Source organism: Pimephales promelas, chromosome 17 (assembly GCF_988280905.1).
Source record: "Pimephales promelas chromosome 17, fPimPro1.hap1.1, whole genome shotgun sequence".
Classification (NCBI taxonomy): Eukaryota; Metazoa; Chordata; class Actinopteri; order Cypriniformes; family Leuciscidae; genus Pimephales; species Pimephales promelas.
In genome coordinates this window covers 14,789,673-14,807,766 of record NC_142785.1, presented here as the reverse complement: position 1 = coordinate 14,807,766, position 18,094 = coordinate 14,789,673, and the positions used below count along the sequence as shown (strand labels likewise).

Below are 18,094 nucleotides of genomic sequence, written 5' to 3'. Positions count from 1 at the left end.
TGACGAAGTGCTATTAGAAGACATCCTGTCATAGTTGGTACATAACGGTTACCGTAGATGCAGCAAAATATGGTTGAAATACGGTTTGTTGCTGTAAAATTAAATACGGATAAAAGTCTGTAAAATCTAAAATGTTGCTACTGTATTTTTAACAGGAAAACTCTGGTAACCACAGCTGCCCGTTTTTCCCCCGTAAATTTAACAGATTTTTTTTTTACAGTGTATTTGTACACCACTGAGGACATATTTATTAGTAAAAATATTGATTGTAGATAACAAATTACATAAAAAGTTACACACAGTCCCTTTAAGGCCTGAATTGAGCTGCTAACAAAGGACTAAGTGGTTGTCATGTCTACACAGCAAACCATAATAATGTGACTGTTACGTAACTGCAAAGTCATCTGATGACCAAACTTTCATCATGGCAATGTTACTAGTCGTGTTGTCACAACTGTAAAAGTGAAATTCCTGTATATTCTTTGCCACAATGTAACTTTGTGACCAAGTCAGTTAATAATTGCGATATTATTCAAAAATATTAAAATGTACAATATTAATTACAAGCAGTTTTTCTTTACTTGGTTGTGTACTTTGCTTGGTTGTGTATATGCAACACGCATTTGAAAGAGGCACTGGACAACACAATTTGTTTGAATGCAAAATACAATTTCACCGCTATGGAAGGAAAATCTCACACTGAGTTCGGCAACTTCATCTTCAAGTTAACTTCTTTGGATTCAACGTGGACAACCCCAAGAACCCAAACAAATGCTTCAGTGCACTCCTGGCAAAAATCATCAAGAATATCCTGCATCTGGACTTGTTCAACAACCAAAACCAATGCAAGTACCCATTTGCAGCCTTTAGATACGTTTCTTGAGTTATCGTGCCCCTTTAAGGTGACACCGATTCTCTGATGTTTCTCTTAGGTTGTGGTTAACTGATTGTAATCTTGCCATTCTTTCTTCACTTGTCTTTACTTTCTTGATTCTGTATACAATCTTTGCTTGGTTTAGTTGTGTGTGTAGCCAACCACAGTTTAATTTATTAAACCATTATATTCACACTTCATTGTCTCTGTGTTTGCAACTCATAAAATATCAAAGTCACTTGAAACATCTTGATCTAGCTACTTATGCTATTACCATGCTAGTACTTGATTTACCTTAGCTGGAAAAGGTTTTTTGTTCATTGGATGAACTGATTAATTATACTATTATAAATTACAATATATAAATTATGAATTATAAAACATTCAAATATGTATAATTAATTATAATTTGTTAAAATTAATTATATATAAACATATATTTCAAAGAAACTCATTACACTGTTTATTTTTGCAATCATACTTGATTTGAGATTCACTAATCCTGATCTTACATATTCCTTCCATTAACTGAACTCACCGTTGTCCAGATACCGTACAGTGGAGTTTTTAGAAAAACTCGGGTCGAAGTTTGCCATAAGTGGAGCAATATACTGCGTCGCTGTCAGCATGCGGTGTGTTGTCTCTCCAGTGAAAATAAACCCTATAAACATAAAAGAGTTCAGGCATAAGATACAAAATTTCAAGAAAGAAAAATTAAATATATTTTGTTGTAGATGTTACACAAAAAGTTATGAGTTTATTATCTGTTCATTTGGATAAATATTTTGTGCATTAAAATAGCCCTTTATTACATTCCAGGATGGAACATAACCCTTTCAGTTTAATAATAATATGATAAAAGCTTAAAATAAAGTGCACGAGCCCCGGTATTCGCCGAGCCCGTGTCTCCTTCCATCACCTACACATAAAGAACCTTCAGTCCATCACAAAGGGTTGTAGTCATAACCCGAGGCGTTCCCTTTCGAGGGAACTCACACTGCGTTGTTGAAAACGACTCTTTGGGGAACGAATGCCCACTAGGCCATGCACCGAAACAGGCCTGCCCTAGAGTGAAACTGAACTCAGGCACTCAGCTAGGACGAGAGCACATGTGCGCCCGCGAGGTGCAGACTATAGAACCTGATAAAAGTGTGGAGGGTGGCCCAACCAGCTGCAGATCTCCTGGAGGACGCCATGCCTCTAGTTGAATGAGCCCTTATGGCCAAAGCTGAAGGCAAATTGTGCACCTTGTAAGTCGAGGTAATAGCCTGAACAATCCAATTACTAATGGGTTGTTTGGATGCAGGAAGCCCCTTCTTAGGTGACCCAAAACACACTAACAGTTGGTCCGACCTCCTCCAAGAAGAGGACCTCTCAAGGTAAATGCTCAAAGCTCTGACAGGGAAAAGCAAATGGAGCTTCTCTTCTTCTGCCGACACATGAGGTGGAAGATGAAATGGCTGCAGGACCATTGCTGTGTTAGAAGGCACCTTAGGCACATAAACCCAGTTTCAGATGCAGAATAGCCTTAAAGGAGTAGTTCACTTTTCAAAAAACTTTTGCAGATAATTTACTCACCCCCACATAATCCAAGATGTCCATGTCGTTCTTTCTTCAGTCAAAAAGAAATTAAGGTTTTTGATGAAAACATTCCAGCATTTTTCTCCATACAAGCACTTCCGTGGGAACAATACGGTTCAAGGTCCAAAAGACACTTTCCGTACAAACTGCAAACTGTTCAAAGGGCTTCAAATGATTCCTGACAATGTATAAGGGTCTTATCAAGTGAAACGATCAAAATGAATGATTCTTTTCCCGAGTCATTTGGTTAATTCAACGAACGAAACAAACGAATTGACTTGAAAAAGATTTGTTTATTTTGTTTATTCTGTCACAGAACAGAGCAAGGTGACCATTTGAGCTTATAAAACTTAAACTTTGTTATTTATTTATTAAATGAGCAATCGTTTCGCTTGATAAGACCCTTATTCATCGTCTGGAATCGTTTAAAGCCCTTTGAACAGTTTGCAGTTTGTACTGAAAGTGTCTTTTGGACCTTGAACTGTTTGGTTTCCCACTGAAGTGCATTAAATGGAGAAAAATGCTGGAATGTTTTCATCAAAAACCCTAATTTCTACTTTTTGACTGAAGAAAGAATGACATGGACATCTTGGATGACATGGTGGTGAGTAAATTATCAGCAAAAGTTTTTTCAAAAGTGAACAACTCCAAGCAGGCGGGTGTCACTGCCAGGGCTTGGAGATCTCCCACCCTCTTAAGAGAGGTAATAGCTAAGATGAAAACCATGTTGAATGTCAGATCCTTGGGGGGAGATGACTGAAGTGGTTTGAAGGGGGCCAGGGATAACCCTTTGAGAACTTCAGAACTGAATCCACAGGGCAGTTAACTGGATCTAAATCATGTTCTTTACACCAAGTAAAAAACACATTCCACTTGAGGCCATACAATATCCTTGTAGACAGAGCCCTAGAGTTAAGTATCTACCCTGGCTGATAGACAAGCATTTAGGTACTGAACCCCATCAGGGGCCAGACCCACAGTTTCCACAGCTCCAGATGAGGGTGGAAAATTGTGCTCTCTGTCTGAGACAACAGATCCCTCATCAGAGGAATCTGCCACAGCGGATCAGGAGTGAAATTATGTCTGAAAACCATACTCGGGCTGGCCACATTGGGGCAACCAAAGGTATACTGATGCCCTCCTGACGGATCCTCTCCGGGACTCCCGGGAGCAGAGCGATCGGGGGAAAAGCGTACAGGCGAAGCCTCGGCCAGGCCTGTACCATGGCATCCAACCCGGCTGGATGTGTGAGGGAGAACCAAAGTGGGCGGTGGGAAAATCTATTGACATTTTCGTCAACAAATAAAAACTAGAGGAAAATGTTCGATAGTGAAGATTTGGGAAGCGATCCAGTCAGAACTGATGTCCTACATTTTGGTGGTAGATGCGCACATTTGTACTGTGACGTGCTGATCTACCCCGCGGTCTCATAAAATGTTAAAAAATTTGAACATCTGGGAGAATGAGTATGAGCAGACATAGATATGAATAAGAGTGACGATGCAAAAAAAGAGCTTTATTCGGTATGGTTCTCCATGCACACACCCAACCCGAAGCGCGCAGCTATGCACACACACATATAAAGCGCGCAAGGACTGAACTGAGCTCTCTTTCCTGTCTGAATGGACAAATGCACACAACATTATGTCTAAATGTCCGTTTTGGACAGTATTCATGTAAACTATGTCGGTTATGACTTAAACAATTGTAAGTGTATCGGATCAGTGCAATTGGATCCGCGTGTCATTGGAAATGATCCGACGTCTTAAAGTGATAGTGGCAATAAATATAATGCGGTCTGTGTCCTTAATATTGGAGAAAAGCATTCACTCTTAGCTTTAGTATAATAAGGATTAATTATATTTAATTTATACAAATAAATATTTCTGCTTGAAAGAATAAAGAATGATGCAAGTAGTTATAAAGAATGCATATCATTGGAAAGACTGTGTTGTACTTTAGGAAAAGTGGTTTTATTTAATTTTAAGATATTTTTTAAGTCACAGTAGTTAAATCCGTATATATGTATTGCATGTTCAGGCTTTTAAATCATTCATAATAACAGGTTAATAGATGTTTTCTTCGGGAGTATATGGGTTTGTACATTTTATTCTAATCTAAATTCTAAATTAATGCATTGCAATTGAACTAAACCCATTATATTTTAGTCGTCGAAATCTACTGTAGATTTAGTCGAATAAAATCATATTGAATTTCGTTGACTAAAACTAGACTAAAACAATTCAGATGACTAAAATATGACTAAAACTAAATGGCATTTTAGTGAAAAAACTAAAACTAAATCAAAATTTGCTGTCAAAATTAACGCCCAGCGTCAGAGACGGCGGGAAACTTGCATCAATTTCCTAAAGGCTCCGCCGCGAGAACAACCTCGGTTGCTCTGCAGCGGAGGGGAAAGCCCTCAGAGGTCCTAGTTAGGACCTCTGTCGCCAAGCCCTCCTAGCCTGAAGGACGTCTCTCAAGTCGCCCCTCTGGCCGGAAGACTTCAGCTGAGAGCACTTCCTCTGTTGCCAAGCTCCCGGAGGAGGGGCTCTAGAGGAAACACTCTCCTTTTGCTCTTGGCGGTATGAGGAGCTTGATGGAGGCTGGGCTGATCTCCTTGCCCCACCCTACGTGACTTGGATTTAGATCAATGGGGGAGGAACTGCTGAAACCCCAGCGCTGAGGCTGTGACCTGTGCTGCAGGAAAGGCTTGTCTAACTTGCTTTTGACTTGCATTCCCTGCTCATCTTGTGGCCAGCTAATGTTGAGTCTGGCCACAGCACGAGTCACAACCTCAAAAAACTCCTCATACACATGACCGGGAACCGGCAAGCTCAATTCACGATCATCCGCCTCAATGCTGAGCACATCCACTTCCTCAGAAGCAGAGAGCTCAAGCATCAGGCCCTGATCATGGGTAGAAGAAGCTGCGACACGGGCTTCTGCACCAAGAACAGGAGCCTTGGGATCTTCAGATGAAGGATGAGAAATTTCCGCAGCAGTCTCTTTCTTATCTGCAGGATCCCTCTGCGATCCTCACGATCTCAATTGCCGCGCCACCTCAACGGGCGCAGGACCATTACCGTGGGGAGCGCGAGCCTCTCATTGGTAGTGCTTCACAGTCGCTGCAAGGAGCTCCCTCGAGAGCTGCCCGAGCAAGCTGCGCTCCCAAACAGTTCACACGCAACTGATTCAACTGAACTCTATTTGTACAAATTGCTGCACATTCATTTAATTCTGAATTTTGCACACAGACAAGTTAAAAGGCATTTTTTTACGTGCATAGTAAAACATATCTGCAACAATTATCAGTTATCAGATAATTGTACGTGCTTTCACTATGATACTAAAATCATTATAAAGTAGGCTATACTGTGTACAAAAAATCAGATGAGTCCAGAATATGAACGCAACGTGTTTAATTAGGACAACGTTAAGGATTTTCCTCCCATAGAAAACCATACAAGCACCAACAATTTTGCTTAATGCAGATTAGAATGTCCCTTTATTATGTCGAAATAGCTTTGGTCTTTCTTAGGGCTTTCATTCTAGCCCCTCCCTAGCACCGCCCATGCATATGCCTATCCATTAACGGGCATTTATTCATAAATATTCAACATTGTGATAAATGCATTATGCATTTATGGCATAATATGGCATTATGCATTGTAGAACTTTGTATAGGCCTACACATTTAGGAATAGTATTGGGTTCTACCCAAGTCAAGCAACATAAATGTAACGTAAAAGTAACGAGTAATGTAAAAAGTTACTTTCTATGTGGGGTAACTAAGTAAAGTAACTAACTAAGTAAAGTAACTCTTTTTAAGAAGTAATGAGTAACGAGATACACTACTTTAAAAAAAAAAGTAACTTCCCCATCACTGGTCCTCAAAGAGGTCCTCAACTCGCACTAAAGGGAACATAGTGAAAACTCGCACTAAAGGGAACATAGTGGAAGCTGTCTTCCCTTTGGCCAAATAGGTAGGAAAACTTCAACATCCATAATGCAATGGGCATGTTGCCTTTAAAGGCTTTTCCCAGTTTGCTCCTATTGGATGGGCTTGGCCAGAGTTAAATTTTGCCTTGCTTGAGTAGGAAATACTTCTTAGCAAAACTTGTCAAAGGCTGCATCCGAAATCACATACTACAGTATGTGACAAAGCAATTGTGTCCGAATTCAAAGTACTCATAGAAGAGTAGGCAAAAAGTACCAAGATGACCTACTACTTCCAGCGATATTCCGAAGTATGTGTCACAGGTCGGGATGGCCCCCCCTGGCGCATACCACCTCTAGGAGTTACCCAGAATCACCACGAAACCAGACAATGTATTAAGTATTAAAAGTATTTCATTGAATTAAAATTAAACTATCTCCTAAACTAAAACTTGGTCTCTCCTCTTCTTGGAGGCCAGGAGTGTGTGATGGAGCAGGCACTAGCAGTGGATACACACAGCGGGGCCTCTTCGGGCGGCCAGAGGTAAGTCTCGGAACAGACCCTTGTAAGGAATTCGCACCATCGTTCTTCTTCTCACAGCCAGAGGCCAGTAAAGGAGCGGATGCTTCTCAGGAATTCACACGACCGTTCCTCTTCGGGCAGCCAGGGGTAAGTAATGGAGCAGATGCTTGTAGAGAGTTCGAACGACAGTTTCTCTTCACACCACCAGGGGTAAGTAATGGAGCAGATGCTTGTCTGGAATTCACACGACAGTTCCTCTTCGGGCAGCCAGGGGTAAGTAATGGAGCAGATGCTTGTAGAGAGTTTGCACGACAGTTCCTCTTCACATCACCAGGGTTAAGTAATGGAGCAGATGCTTATCTGGAATTCACACGACAGTTCCTCTTCAGGCAGCCAGGGGTAAGTAATGGAGCAGATGCTTGTAAGGAGTTCGCATGACTGTTCCTCCTCACACCACCAGGGGTAAGTAATGGAGCAGATGCTTATCTGGGATTCACACGACAGTTCCTCTTCGGGCAGCCAGGGGTAAGTAATGGAGCAGATGCTTATCTGGAATTCACACGACAGTTCCTCTTCAGGCAGCCAGGGGTAAGTAATGGAGCAGATGCTTGTAAGGAGTTTGCATGACTGTTCCTCCTCACACCACCAGGGGTAAGTAATGGAGCAGATGCTTATCTGGGATTCACACGACAGTTCCTCTTCGGGCAGCCAGGGGTAAGTAATGGAGCAGATGCTTGTCTGGAATTTACACGACAGTTCCTCTTTGGGCAGCCAGGGGTAAGTAATGGAGCAGATGCTTGTAGAGAGTTTGCACGACAGTTCCTCTTCGGGCAGCCAGGGGTAAGTAGTGGAGCAGATGCTTGTAAGGAATTCGCACGACAGTTCCTCTTCACACCACCAGGGGTAAGTAATGGAGCAGATGCTTATCTGGAATTCCCACAACAGTTACTCTTCGGGTAGCCAGGGGTAAGTAATGGAGCAGATGCTTGTAAGGAATTTGCACGACAGTTCCTCTTCACACCACCAGGGGTAAGTAATGGAGCAGATGCTTATCTGGAATTCCCACAACAGTTCCTCATCGGGTAGCCAGGGGTAAGTAATGGAGCAGATGCTTGTAAGGAATTTGCACGACAGTTCCTCTTCACGTCACCAGGGGTAAGTAGTGGAACAGATGAATCAAACAGCGATGCATGAACATTTCACAAATCCTCTTCAAACCAACAGTAGTCAATTACTCACGGCAGGGGTTTTCTTCAGTGGGGAAAAGCTCAATGGGCAGATACTGATTCTTATCTGGAGCAGGAGAATCAAACAGCAATGCGTGAATATTTCACAAATCCTCTTCAAACAACAGTATTCAAGTACTCACGGCAGGGGTTGTCTTCAGTGTGAGGGGCTCAATGGGCAGATACTGATTCTTATTTAGAACAGTAGAATCAAACAGCAATGCATGAATATTTCACAAATCCTCTTCAAATCAACAGCATTCAGGTACTCATGGCAGGGGTTTTCTTCGGTGTAAGCAGCTCAGTGGACAGATACTGATTCTTATTTGGAACAGGAGAATCAAACAGCAATGTATGAATATTTCACAAATCCTTCCTCACACAAACATCCACTTTTATGATCCCCCTCGTGAACTCCAATACTCAATCTCCACCCATCTCGCAGCTGCAGCTCGTTTCCCCCATTTGCGGAATCCAGCCGAACTGTTTTTCAATAGAACAACCGGCTGGGTGTTACGTTAAATTAGTTCCCAACGGAAACAACACCACACAACAACAAAATAATAGTTCCGCCCTTCGTCACCTGGTGACATATTCATACAATGGGCAATGGGAGAGGATTTGTGAATGGCAGTAAAGCGACACAACTCACACTGACAGGTCATGATAAACATGGTGAATGTAGTATGTCTGGATTACATTCATACTGCCCACATAGGGAACATACTCTTTTTTTGTTTGCAAAGTAAGTACTGTACCTACTCTAGATAGTATGCGATTTCAGGCACAATCATAGTCTCAATTAGCCTGGCTAACGTCAGACTGTACCAGTCTGGGAACCACATGTTCATGTTCTCATATTTAGTGTGGTTTATGAATGCCCAGAGCCGTTTATTGGGTGCTACGAATGTCTATCAAATGCGCCTGTACGTAGCTCATAGTCAATCGTTTCAATTATACAAGATAATGTATGAGGAGTGAAAGAAATTAGATGAAGACGATGATGGGTCAGAGATTTATTTGCGTTCTAAACTACTTGGAACAATATCTAAGGCTGCATCGAAAGGTTACTTTGCGTCTGCTGCCATGTTTGATCCGTAGGTATAAACAAACTGCTTCGATGTCGCATAGACGTCATCATCGTCTTGCTGCTTCCTCCCCATTCTGTGATTGGTCCCCTCACTGAGGTGAAATTTTTGTCCACTGCCTAGCAGCGTGAATAAAATTGCGCTATGAAAAGGCAGTATGTTAGCATGACTTCGTCATACTCGTATTCTATTCAGAATGTGTCTGAAACTGCTCCATAGGGATTTGATTATGAGGCGTGTCTTAATCGAACCAGGAAAAAAAAAAAAAACTCTGCACTCAATTGGATAGACCTACAACCAATCAGAGCAACGGAGTATATGTATGAGTGAAATACAAAAAAACTTCCAAACCCATCTAAGGGTAAACATTTAAATGATGTTCAACAAATAAAAAAAACAGATATAATACAAATGAACAAATGATAAAGCTTGGGTTGCTGAATATTAAATCCATTACTTCAAAAGCACTTATTGTTCATGATATGATTACAGACTATCTCATTATGTGCTGTTTTTCACAGAAACCTGGCTAAAACCAGACGATTACATTACTTTAAATGAGTCCATCCCAAGATTACTGTTATAAACATAAACCTCGTATGAAAGGAAAAGGCAGAGTTGCTGCTGTAATTTCTCCACAAGTTTCCTACGCCCCATGAGGTCTTGTGTCAAAAGTGGGCACGACTTCCGGTTAGAAGTAAACAAAGCGCAACTTGACATGCTTGACACTCGCTTCAACAGTTAACAGTCATTCAAGTTATAGCGATCCAAACTAGCTAACGATGTGGGAACACAACCTCAACGAAATTAAAAAGGGTGAAATAACAGTACCTTTACCCTCTGCAGTAGTTGATTGGGAGTATTATAATAATATTATTAATAATCAATACTCATCAAGGCATGGTGACAGACAGTTGTGTGAGCTGACAAACAATTAAAATAAAAAAATATACACTTAGTCATTGTGCTTTGGAGTTTATTCAAAATTATAAATGAATGTGCTACTTTAATACATTAACTGGCACATTTGGTATTCTGTCAACACAGGCTTTGATCCTGAGTTTAGGTGTAACATCAGTAGAGAACAGCCAATCACATGCTGATAGAGTTTATAGAATATTAAGAATTTAAACAAATGTAAACAGGAAGATTCGTCGTCTTTTGGGAGGTGATGGAAACTACAGTAGTTGGCAGGATCAGAGACTGGCTCTGGCAGGATCACTCTGATTTTGTTTTCAGCTTATGTTCAAAACAATCACGTTTAAGCCACTGAATTAGTTTAGTCCAGTTATACATACAACCACGAACAGGACATGTTGTCCCTGAGCTCCGTAACGACATCTCTCATAAAGATTTGCGTCTTTAAATAGTAAAATAATTCTCCGAAAAACAGCTAGCCTCTTCGCAAACTAACACACAAAATACCATTGGAATGCTACTTCCGCCGCCTCACCGGAAGTTTCACCCACTTTATTTTTTACAGGAGCGCCCCTCGGAAACTTGTGTATAGTAATATTTTCAGAATTACTAAGAAGTCTAGTTTTAAATATCATTATTTTGAAGTGTTTAATGTAGCAATATCTAGTGTAAATGATTAATCACATTTGAGATTTGTGCTGACTACTGTGTGCAGGCCACCAGGGCACAATTCAGATCATATCAAAGAATTTGCTGATTTTCTATTAGAGTTAGTACTGGCTGCAGAAGTCCTAATGGTTGGTGATTTTAATATCCGTGTAGATAATGAAAATGCATTGGGATTGGCATTAGACATTCTGAATTCTATTGGAGTTAGAAAACACATATCAGGACCTACTCATTATCATACTTTAGATCTATTACCGTCACATAAATGTTGATGCCATTGAAATTCAGCAGATCGATGACATCTCTGATAAATATTTTATCTCATGTACACCTAATTTAGCTAAGGCTGTAACGCCGAGTGTGATGTGGGAGAAAACACTGGTGTGCTATTTATGAAGGCTATATCTTTTAAACCAAGCATATCTGCTGACTCTGTTGATTTTCTCCTTGATTCTTTTAACTCAAAAGTTAAGAGTGTAATTGATGATATTGCTCCTGTGAAAGTCAGGAAGAATAGTGGCAGACAAAAAGCACCTTGGAGAAACTCAACAGCTGTGCAAAATATGAAAAGACAATGCAGAAGAGCAGAACGCATGTGGCGGAAGACAAAACTTGTAGTCCATTATAACATCTACAAAGACAGCATCCACGCTTTCAATAGGGAACTAGGCAAAGCTAGACGGACTTTCTTCTCAAATATTATAAAGAGCAATATAAACACACGCACTCTTTTTGCTACTGTAGAGAGACTGACAACCCCCCCGAGCCAGATTCCCATAGAAATGCTCTCAGAAAGGAAATGCAGTGAGTTTGCTTCTTTCTTCTCTGAGAAAATCAATAACATCAGAAAGGTGATCAGCACATCCTTAAGTTGCTCTGGGGTCAGGCAGATCAGACCACAACCTGAGAAAGTAGTTACTATGTCTGATTTCGAAGAAATTGATGGCACAATTTTGGTAGAAACCGCACAGCACCTTAAAACATCAAACTGCGCCCTTGACACACTTCCCACATCTTTTTTCAAAAGTGTGTTAAACTGTTTAGAAGCAGATCTCCTAGAAGTGGTAAATGCCTCACTTCGCTCTGGGAGTTTTCTGAACTCCCTGAAAACTGCAGTTGTCAAGCCCCTCCTGAAAAAGAGCAATCTGGATAAGACCATCTTGAGCAATTATAGACCAATCTCAAATCTTCCTTTCATAGGCAAGATCATTGAAAAGGTTGTCTTCAATCAGCTGAACAAATTTTTAAGCTCAAATGGATATTTTGACAATTTTCAATCTGGTTTCCGATCGCATCACAGCACGGAGACAGCGCTCATAAAGATAATAAACGATGTTCGCTTAAATACTGATACAGGCAAATTATCCGTGTTGGTACTACTTGACCTCAGAGCTGCATTTGACACTGTTGATCACGACATACTTCTTGACAGGCTGGAAAACTGGGTGGGGCTTTCTGGGATAGTCCTAAAATGGTTCAGGTCATACTTAGAAGGGAGAGGTTATTTTGTGAGTATGGGAGAACATAAGTCTGAGTGGACATCCATGACTTGCGGAGTCCCTCAGGGCTCGATTCTTGCGCCACTCCTATTCAACCTGTATATGCTCCCAATGAGCCAAATCTTTTTGTCTTTTGGGTGACAAACTTTGGAAGTGTTAAGTTAAGTGTTTTGAGGCATTTTGAATGTGAAATTAACTGTTGTGCCAAGCTAAAAGTTGGTTAGGAAAACTGTGAGAAAAGTTTGGAAAAAGTTACCCAAGTATTGAGAAATGGGTCCTTAACGATTGTTAAAAACCCCTGTAACTTTATTTAACCTGTTTAGTTTTATCAGTCTTTAATAAGACAAAAGAGCTCCTAGAAACCCCTTTCTGGTTAGCCCCTTTCTCAGTTTTGCCTGTTTGCTAAGGTTAAGGCAAACACAAACCAGACTGATGTGCTCTAAATTGCCTTATAGAGGAGATAGGTGAACAGAGTCTATATACAATACCTCCAGTTGCTATGGTGATTTGCCTCACTTGGTGTCCATAGAAAGGGAAGTTAAAGGTTAGTGCCACCCGCTAGCAAAGCAAAATATAGAGAAGGAGATAGAGACAAAAAAAAAAAAAGGAAATTTAGGCAGGGAGTTAAAATGCCAAGTAACAACATAATTACAAGATAGAATAAGATTAGTTTTATTGGCCCATGTGAGCCAAGTGCTTTTTTCCATAAAAATAAAGGAATATGTTTGTGGTTGTCTCACCGATGCCTGTCGGTGTGAGTTGGACAGGATAGCGTGCACTCTTACAGGTCCTTGATCCACTGAATCAAGATTCACCCATAGTTCTTGTGTACGTTTGTCACCAGGACCAAAACTCTGCCAGGAGTAGTACCTCTGAGAGTCCTCCTTAAAGACAAATAGAGAGAATATGTGAATGTGTTCAATGTTCAAAAATTCAGGTCAAAAGAATAAAATAAAGACCATGCACATTGTGTTCTGTTTTGAATCTCTATTTACTTTAATTCCTTGTTGTTTAAATTGCTAAATATAACATACTCATCACTATATATCATACATTGTCTAATATTGCCTATCACATTAATCTGACATTAGCTTTTAACTAAATCATTATTGTCACGGGGTAGGGTTCAGGAATGCAGGAGTGCAAGCGGAAGGAGCGGGAGGAGTCCAAATTCACAATGAAGGTAACATTTAATAGGAATACAGGCTGGAAGGCAGGGTAACACCGGGTAACATACAACATCGACCGACAATGATAGAGTAACACAAAGGGAACTAAATACACAGACTAATCAAACATAATGGGGTGAGAACAGGTGAAACAGATGATGATGACGAGGAACAGGTGGCTGATGAGGGAGTGAACACGGGATAGGGTGACGAGAGGATCCTGGGAAGTGTAGTGCTGAAGACAAGACAGACTGGTGCAGACGGAGGACTGTGACAGAACTCCCCCCTCCCGGGAGGCGTGACCTCACGCCGCGGAACAGAGGAAGGAGGGGGGACGAACTGGGGCCTGAGAGGGGCGTGGCCAGGGCGGAGCAGGCTGAAGGCGTGGCCAGGGCGGAGCAGGCTGAGGGCGTGGCCAGGGCGGAGCAGGCCGAGGGCGTGGCCAGGGCGGAACAGGCTGAGGGCGTGGCCAGGGCGGAGCAGGCTGAGGGTGTGGCCAGGGCGGAGCAGGCTGAGGGCGTGGCCAGGGCGGAACAGGCTGAGGGCGAGACCAGGGCGAAGCAGGCTGAGGGTGTGGCCAGGGCGGAGCAGGCTGAGGGCGTGGCCAGGGCGGAACAGGCTGAGGGCATGGCCAGGGCGGAGCAGGCTGATGGCGTGGCCAGGGCGGAGCAGACTGAGGGCGTGGCCAGGGCGGAGCAGGCTGAGCGGTCTCTGGCGCTGGCTGGACGGTCTCTGGGGCTGGGCTGGTCGGGCCCAGCGAAGAAGAGAGCTCGGGCTCGGAGGAACTGGACGGAACCAGCAGTGACGAGCGTTCAGTCTCTGGAGGGTTGGGCGGAACCAGCAGTGATGAGCATACAGTCTCTGGATGGCTGGACGGAACCCGCAGTGAAGAGCATACAGTCTCTGGAGGACTGGACGGAACCAGCAGTGAAGAGCATTCAGTCTCTGGATGACTGGACGGAACCAGTAGTGAAGAGCGTTCAGTCTCTGGATGGCTGGACGGAACCAGTAGTGAAGAGCGTTCAGTCTCTGGATGGCTGGACGGAACCAGCAGTGCTGAGCATACAGTCTCTGGAGAGCTGGACGGAACCAGCAGTGAAGAGCATTCATTCTCTGGAGAGCTGGACGGAACCAGCAGTGAAGAGCATACAGTCTTTAGAGGGCTGGACGGAACCAGCAGTGAAGAGCATACTGTCTCTGGAGGGCTGGACGGAACCAGCAGTGAAGAGCATTCATTCTCTGGTGAGTGGGACGGAACCAGCAGTGAAGAGCATTCATTCTCTGGTGAGAGGGACGGAACCAGCAGTGAAGAGCACTCATTCTCTGGTGAGTGGGACGGAACCAGCAGTGAAGAGCATTCATTCTCTGGAGGGCTGGACGGAACCAGCAGTGAAGAGCATACTGTCTCTGGAGGGCTGGACGGAACCAGCAGTGAAGGGCATTCAGTCTCTGGTGGGCTGGACGGAACCAGCAGTGAAGAGCATTCATTCTCTGGTGATCTGGACGGAACCAGCAGTGAAGAGCATTCATTCTCTGGTGAGCTGGACGGAACCAGCAGTGAAGAGCATTCAGTCTCTGGTGAGCTGGACGGAACCAGCAGTGAAGAGCATTCAGTCTCTGGTGGACTGGACGGAACCAGCAGTGAAGAGCATCCATTCTCTGGTGATCTGGACGGAGCCAGCAGTGAAGAGCATTCATTCTCTGGTGAGCTGGACGGAACCAGCAGTGAAGAGCATACAGTCTTTAGAGGGCTGGACGGAACCAGCAGTGAAGAGCATACAGTCTTTAGAGGGCTGGACGGAACCAGCAGTGAAGAGCATACAGTCTTTAGAGGGCTGGACGGAACCAGCAGTGAAGAGCATACTGTCTCTGGAGGGCTGGACGGAGCCAGCAGTGAAGAGCATACTGTCTCTGGAGGGCTGGACGGAACCAGCAGTGAAGAGCATTCATTCTCTGGTGAGTGGGACGGAACCAGCAGTGAAGAGCATTCATTCTCTGGTGAGAGGGACGGAACCAGCAGTGAAGAGCATTCATTCTCTGGAGGGTTGGGCGAAACCAGCAGTGACGAGCATTCATTCTCTGGTGAGTGGGACGGAACCAGCAGTGAAAAGCATTCATTCTCTGGAGGGCTGGACGGAACCAGCAGTGAAGAGCATACAGTCTTTAGAGGGCTGGACGGAACCAGCAGTGAAGAGCATACTGTCTTTGGAGGGCTGGACGGAACCAGCAGTGAAGAGCATTCATTCTCTGGTGAGTGGGACGGAACCAGCAGTGAAGAGCATTCATTCTCTGGTGAGTGGGACGGAACCAGCAGTGAAGAGCATTCATTCTCTGGAGGGCTGGGCGGAACCAGCAGTGAAGAGCATTCATCCTCTGGTGAGTGGGACGGAACCAGCAGTGAAGAGCATTCATTCTCTGGAGGGCTGGACGGAACCAGCAGTGAAGAGCATACAGTCTTTAGAGGGCTGGACGGAACCAGCAGTGAAGAGCATACAGTCTTTAGAGGGCTGGACGGAACCAGCAGTGAAGAGCATTCATTCTCTGGTGATCTGGACGGAACCAGCAGTGAAGAGCATTCATTCTCTGGTGAGCTGGACGGAACCAGCAGTGAAGAGCATTCACTCTCTGGTGAGCTGGACGGAACCAGCAGTGACGAGCATAAAGTCTCTGGAGAGCTGGACGGAACCAGCAGTGAAGAGCTTACAGTCTCTGGAAAGCTGGACGGAACCAGCAGTGACGAGCATACAGTCTCTGGATGGCTGGACGGAACCAGCGGTGAAGAGCATACGATCTCTGGAGAGCTGGACGGAACCAGCGGGGAAGAGCATTCAAACTCTGGAGAGCTGGACGGAACCAGCGGTGAAGAGCAATCAATCTCTGGAGAGCTGGACGGAACCAGCGGCGAAGAGCATTCAATCTCTGGAGAGCTGGACGGAACCAGCGGGGAAGAGCATTTAGTCTCTGGAGAGCTGGACGGAACCAGCGGAGAAGAGCATTCAATCTCTGAAGCACTGGACGGAACCAGCGGTGAAGAGCATTCAATCTCTGGAGAGCTGGACGGAACCAGCGGTGAAGACTCGGGCTTGGCAGGGCTGACTGTGAGCGCAGGCTCGGCAGGGCTGACTGTGAGCGCAGGCTCGGCAGGGCTGACTGTGAGCGCAGGCTCGGCAGGGCTGACGGTGAGCGCAGGCTCGGCAGGGCTGACGGTGAGCGCAGGCTCGGCAGGGCTGTCGGTGAGCGCGGACTCGGCAGGGCTGACGGTGAGCGCGGGCTCGGCAGGGCTGACGGTGAGCGCGGGCTCGGCAGGGCTGACGGTGAGCGCGGGCTCGGCAGGGCTGACGGTGAGCGCAGGCTTTCTGGGGACAAGCATCCAGCGGGGGCGCCGAAACGGGAGGTCATGCTCGGGAGGACTGGACTCGGGCTGGACTGGTGTGACTGTAAGGGACGAACCACAGACCCATAGAGCCCTGTCCAACAACTCGAACAACGGCAGATGGAGGTCTTCGAGCAGCAGAATTTGGTCTAATGGGTCGTCCAAACCTCTCCAGAACCGTAGTCTCAGGAAATCTTCCTCCCAGTATATGTCCTGGTGTAGGTGCAGATAAACCTCCACGAACTCCTCCAAAGAGGCCCCACTCTGATCGAAGAGGAAAGCCTCCATCTGGTCGTCCATCCTTGTCGGTTTGAGGTCGGTCGATCTGTCACGGGGTAGGGTTCAGGAATGCAGGAGTGCAAGCGGAAGGAGCGGGAGGAGTCCAAATTCACAATGAAGGTAACATTTAATAGGAATACAGGCTGGAAGGCAGGGTAACACCGGGTAACATACAACATCGACCGACAATGATAGAGTAACACAAAGGGAACTAAATACACAGACTAATCAAACATAATGGGGTGAGAACAGGTGAAACAGATGATGATGACGAGGAACAGGTGGCTGATGAGGGAGTGAACACGGGATAGGGTGACGAGAGGATCCTGGGAAGTGTAGTGCTGAAGACAAGACAGACTGGTGCAGACGGAGGACTGTGACAATTATAACTAGCACAATGCACTAGCATTTCGCTAGCCTGTTAACCTGCTATATTGCCATTCATCCGTGCTTGCCGTCTTTTTCACTCATGCATATTATGAGTCCATCAATTTTGGGTACTTACTCAGTTGTTTGCGGGTCGTAAAAATAAAGTGTTACCCACGTTTTTTTTTTTTTTTTTAAATTAAGCCGGTTTTCATTTCTACTGGTTGATAGAGAAATTACTGCAATACATTAACTTAGGATGGTCTATTTTATTGTCATTAGTTAATATTGTAGAATATAATGCACCCAGTATAACCTAAAATTGTTATTTCTTAACGTTCTAATGACATTCTTATAACCATGCAAGAATGTTAATACAACTTTTATATAACAGGAGAATTGAACGTTCTTATAACGTTTTGAATAAGAAATAATCTTAATACAACGTCTAAAAAATTGGACGTTTCGAATGTTCCTAGAAATACGAAATAATTATGTTCCCATTTGTTAACTAAATGGGAACATTATGAATAAGTTCTTTTAACCTCACATTGTGAGCTGGGGAAGAGGAGAGATTTGCAATTGCACTG

General features: G+C 44.1%; 1 protein-coding gene across 5 annotated transcripts in view; it reads right to left on the bottom strand.

The window, feature by feature from the left end:
* The window catches only part of plxdc1 (plexin domain containing 1), a 101,681-nt gene that overhangs the window by 28,007 nt on the left and 55,580 nt on the right, over positions 1 to 18,094 (bottom strand). For 4 of the 5 annotated variants that reach the window (XM_039685431.2, XM_039685427.2, XM_039685428.2 and 1 more), the window contains exons 3-5: positions 13,058 to 13,201; positions 12,806 to 12,875; positions 1,413 to 1,535 (exon numbers count right to left, since the gene is read on the bottom strand). In XM_039685431.2, coding sequence (XP_039541365.1) covers positions 1,413 to 1,535; positions 12,806 to 12,875; positions 13,058 to 13,201 — 337 coding nt within the window. The remainder of the gene's footprint in view (positions 1 to 1,412; positions 1,536 to 12,805; positions 12,876 to 13,057; positions 13,202 to 18,094) is intronic. The other variant, XM_039685429.2, reaches the window with a different exon arrangement.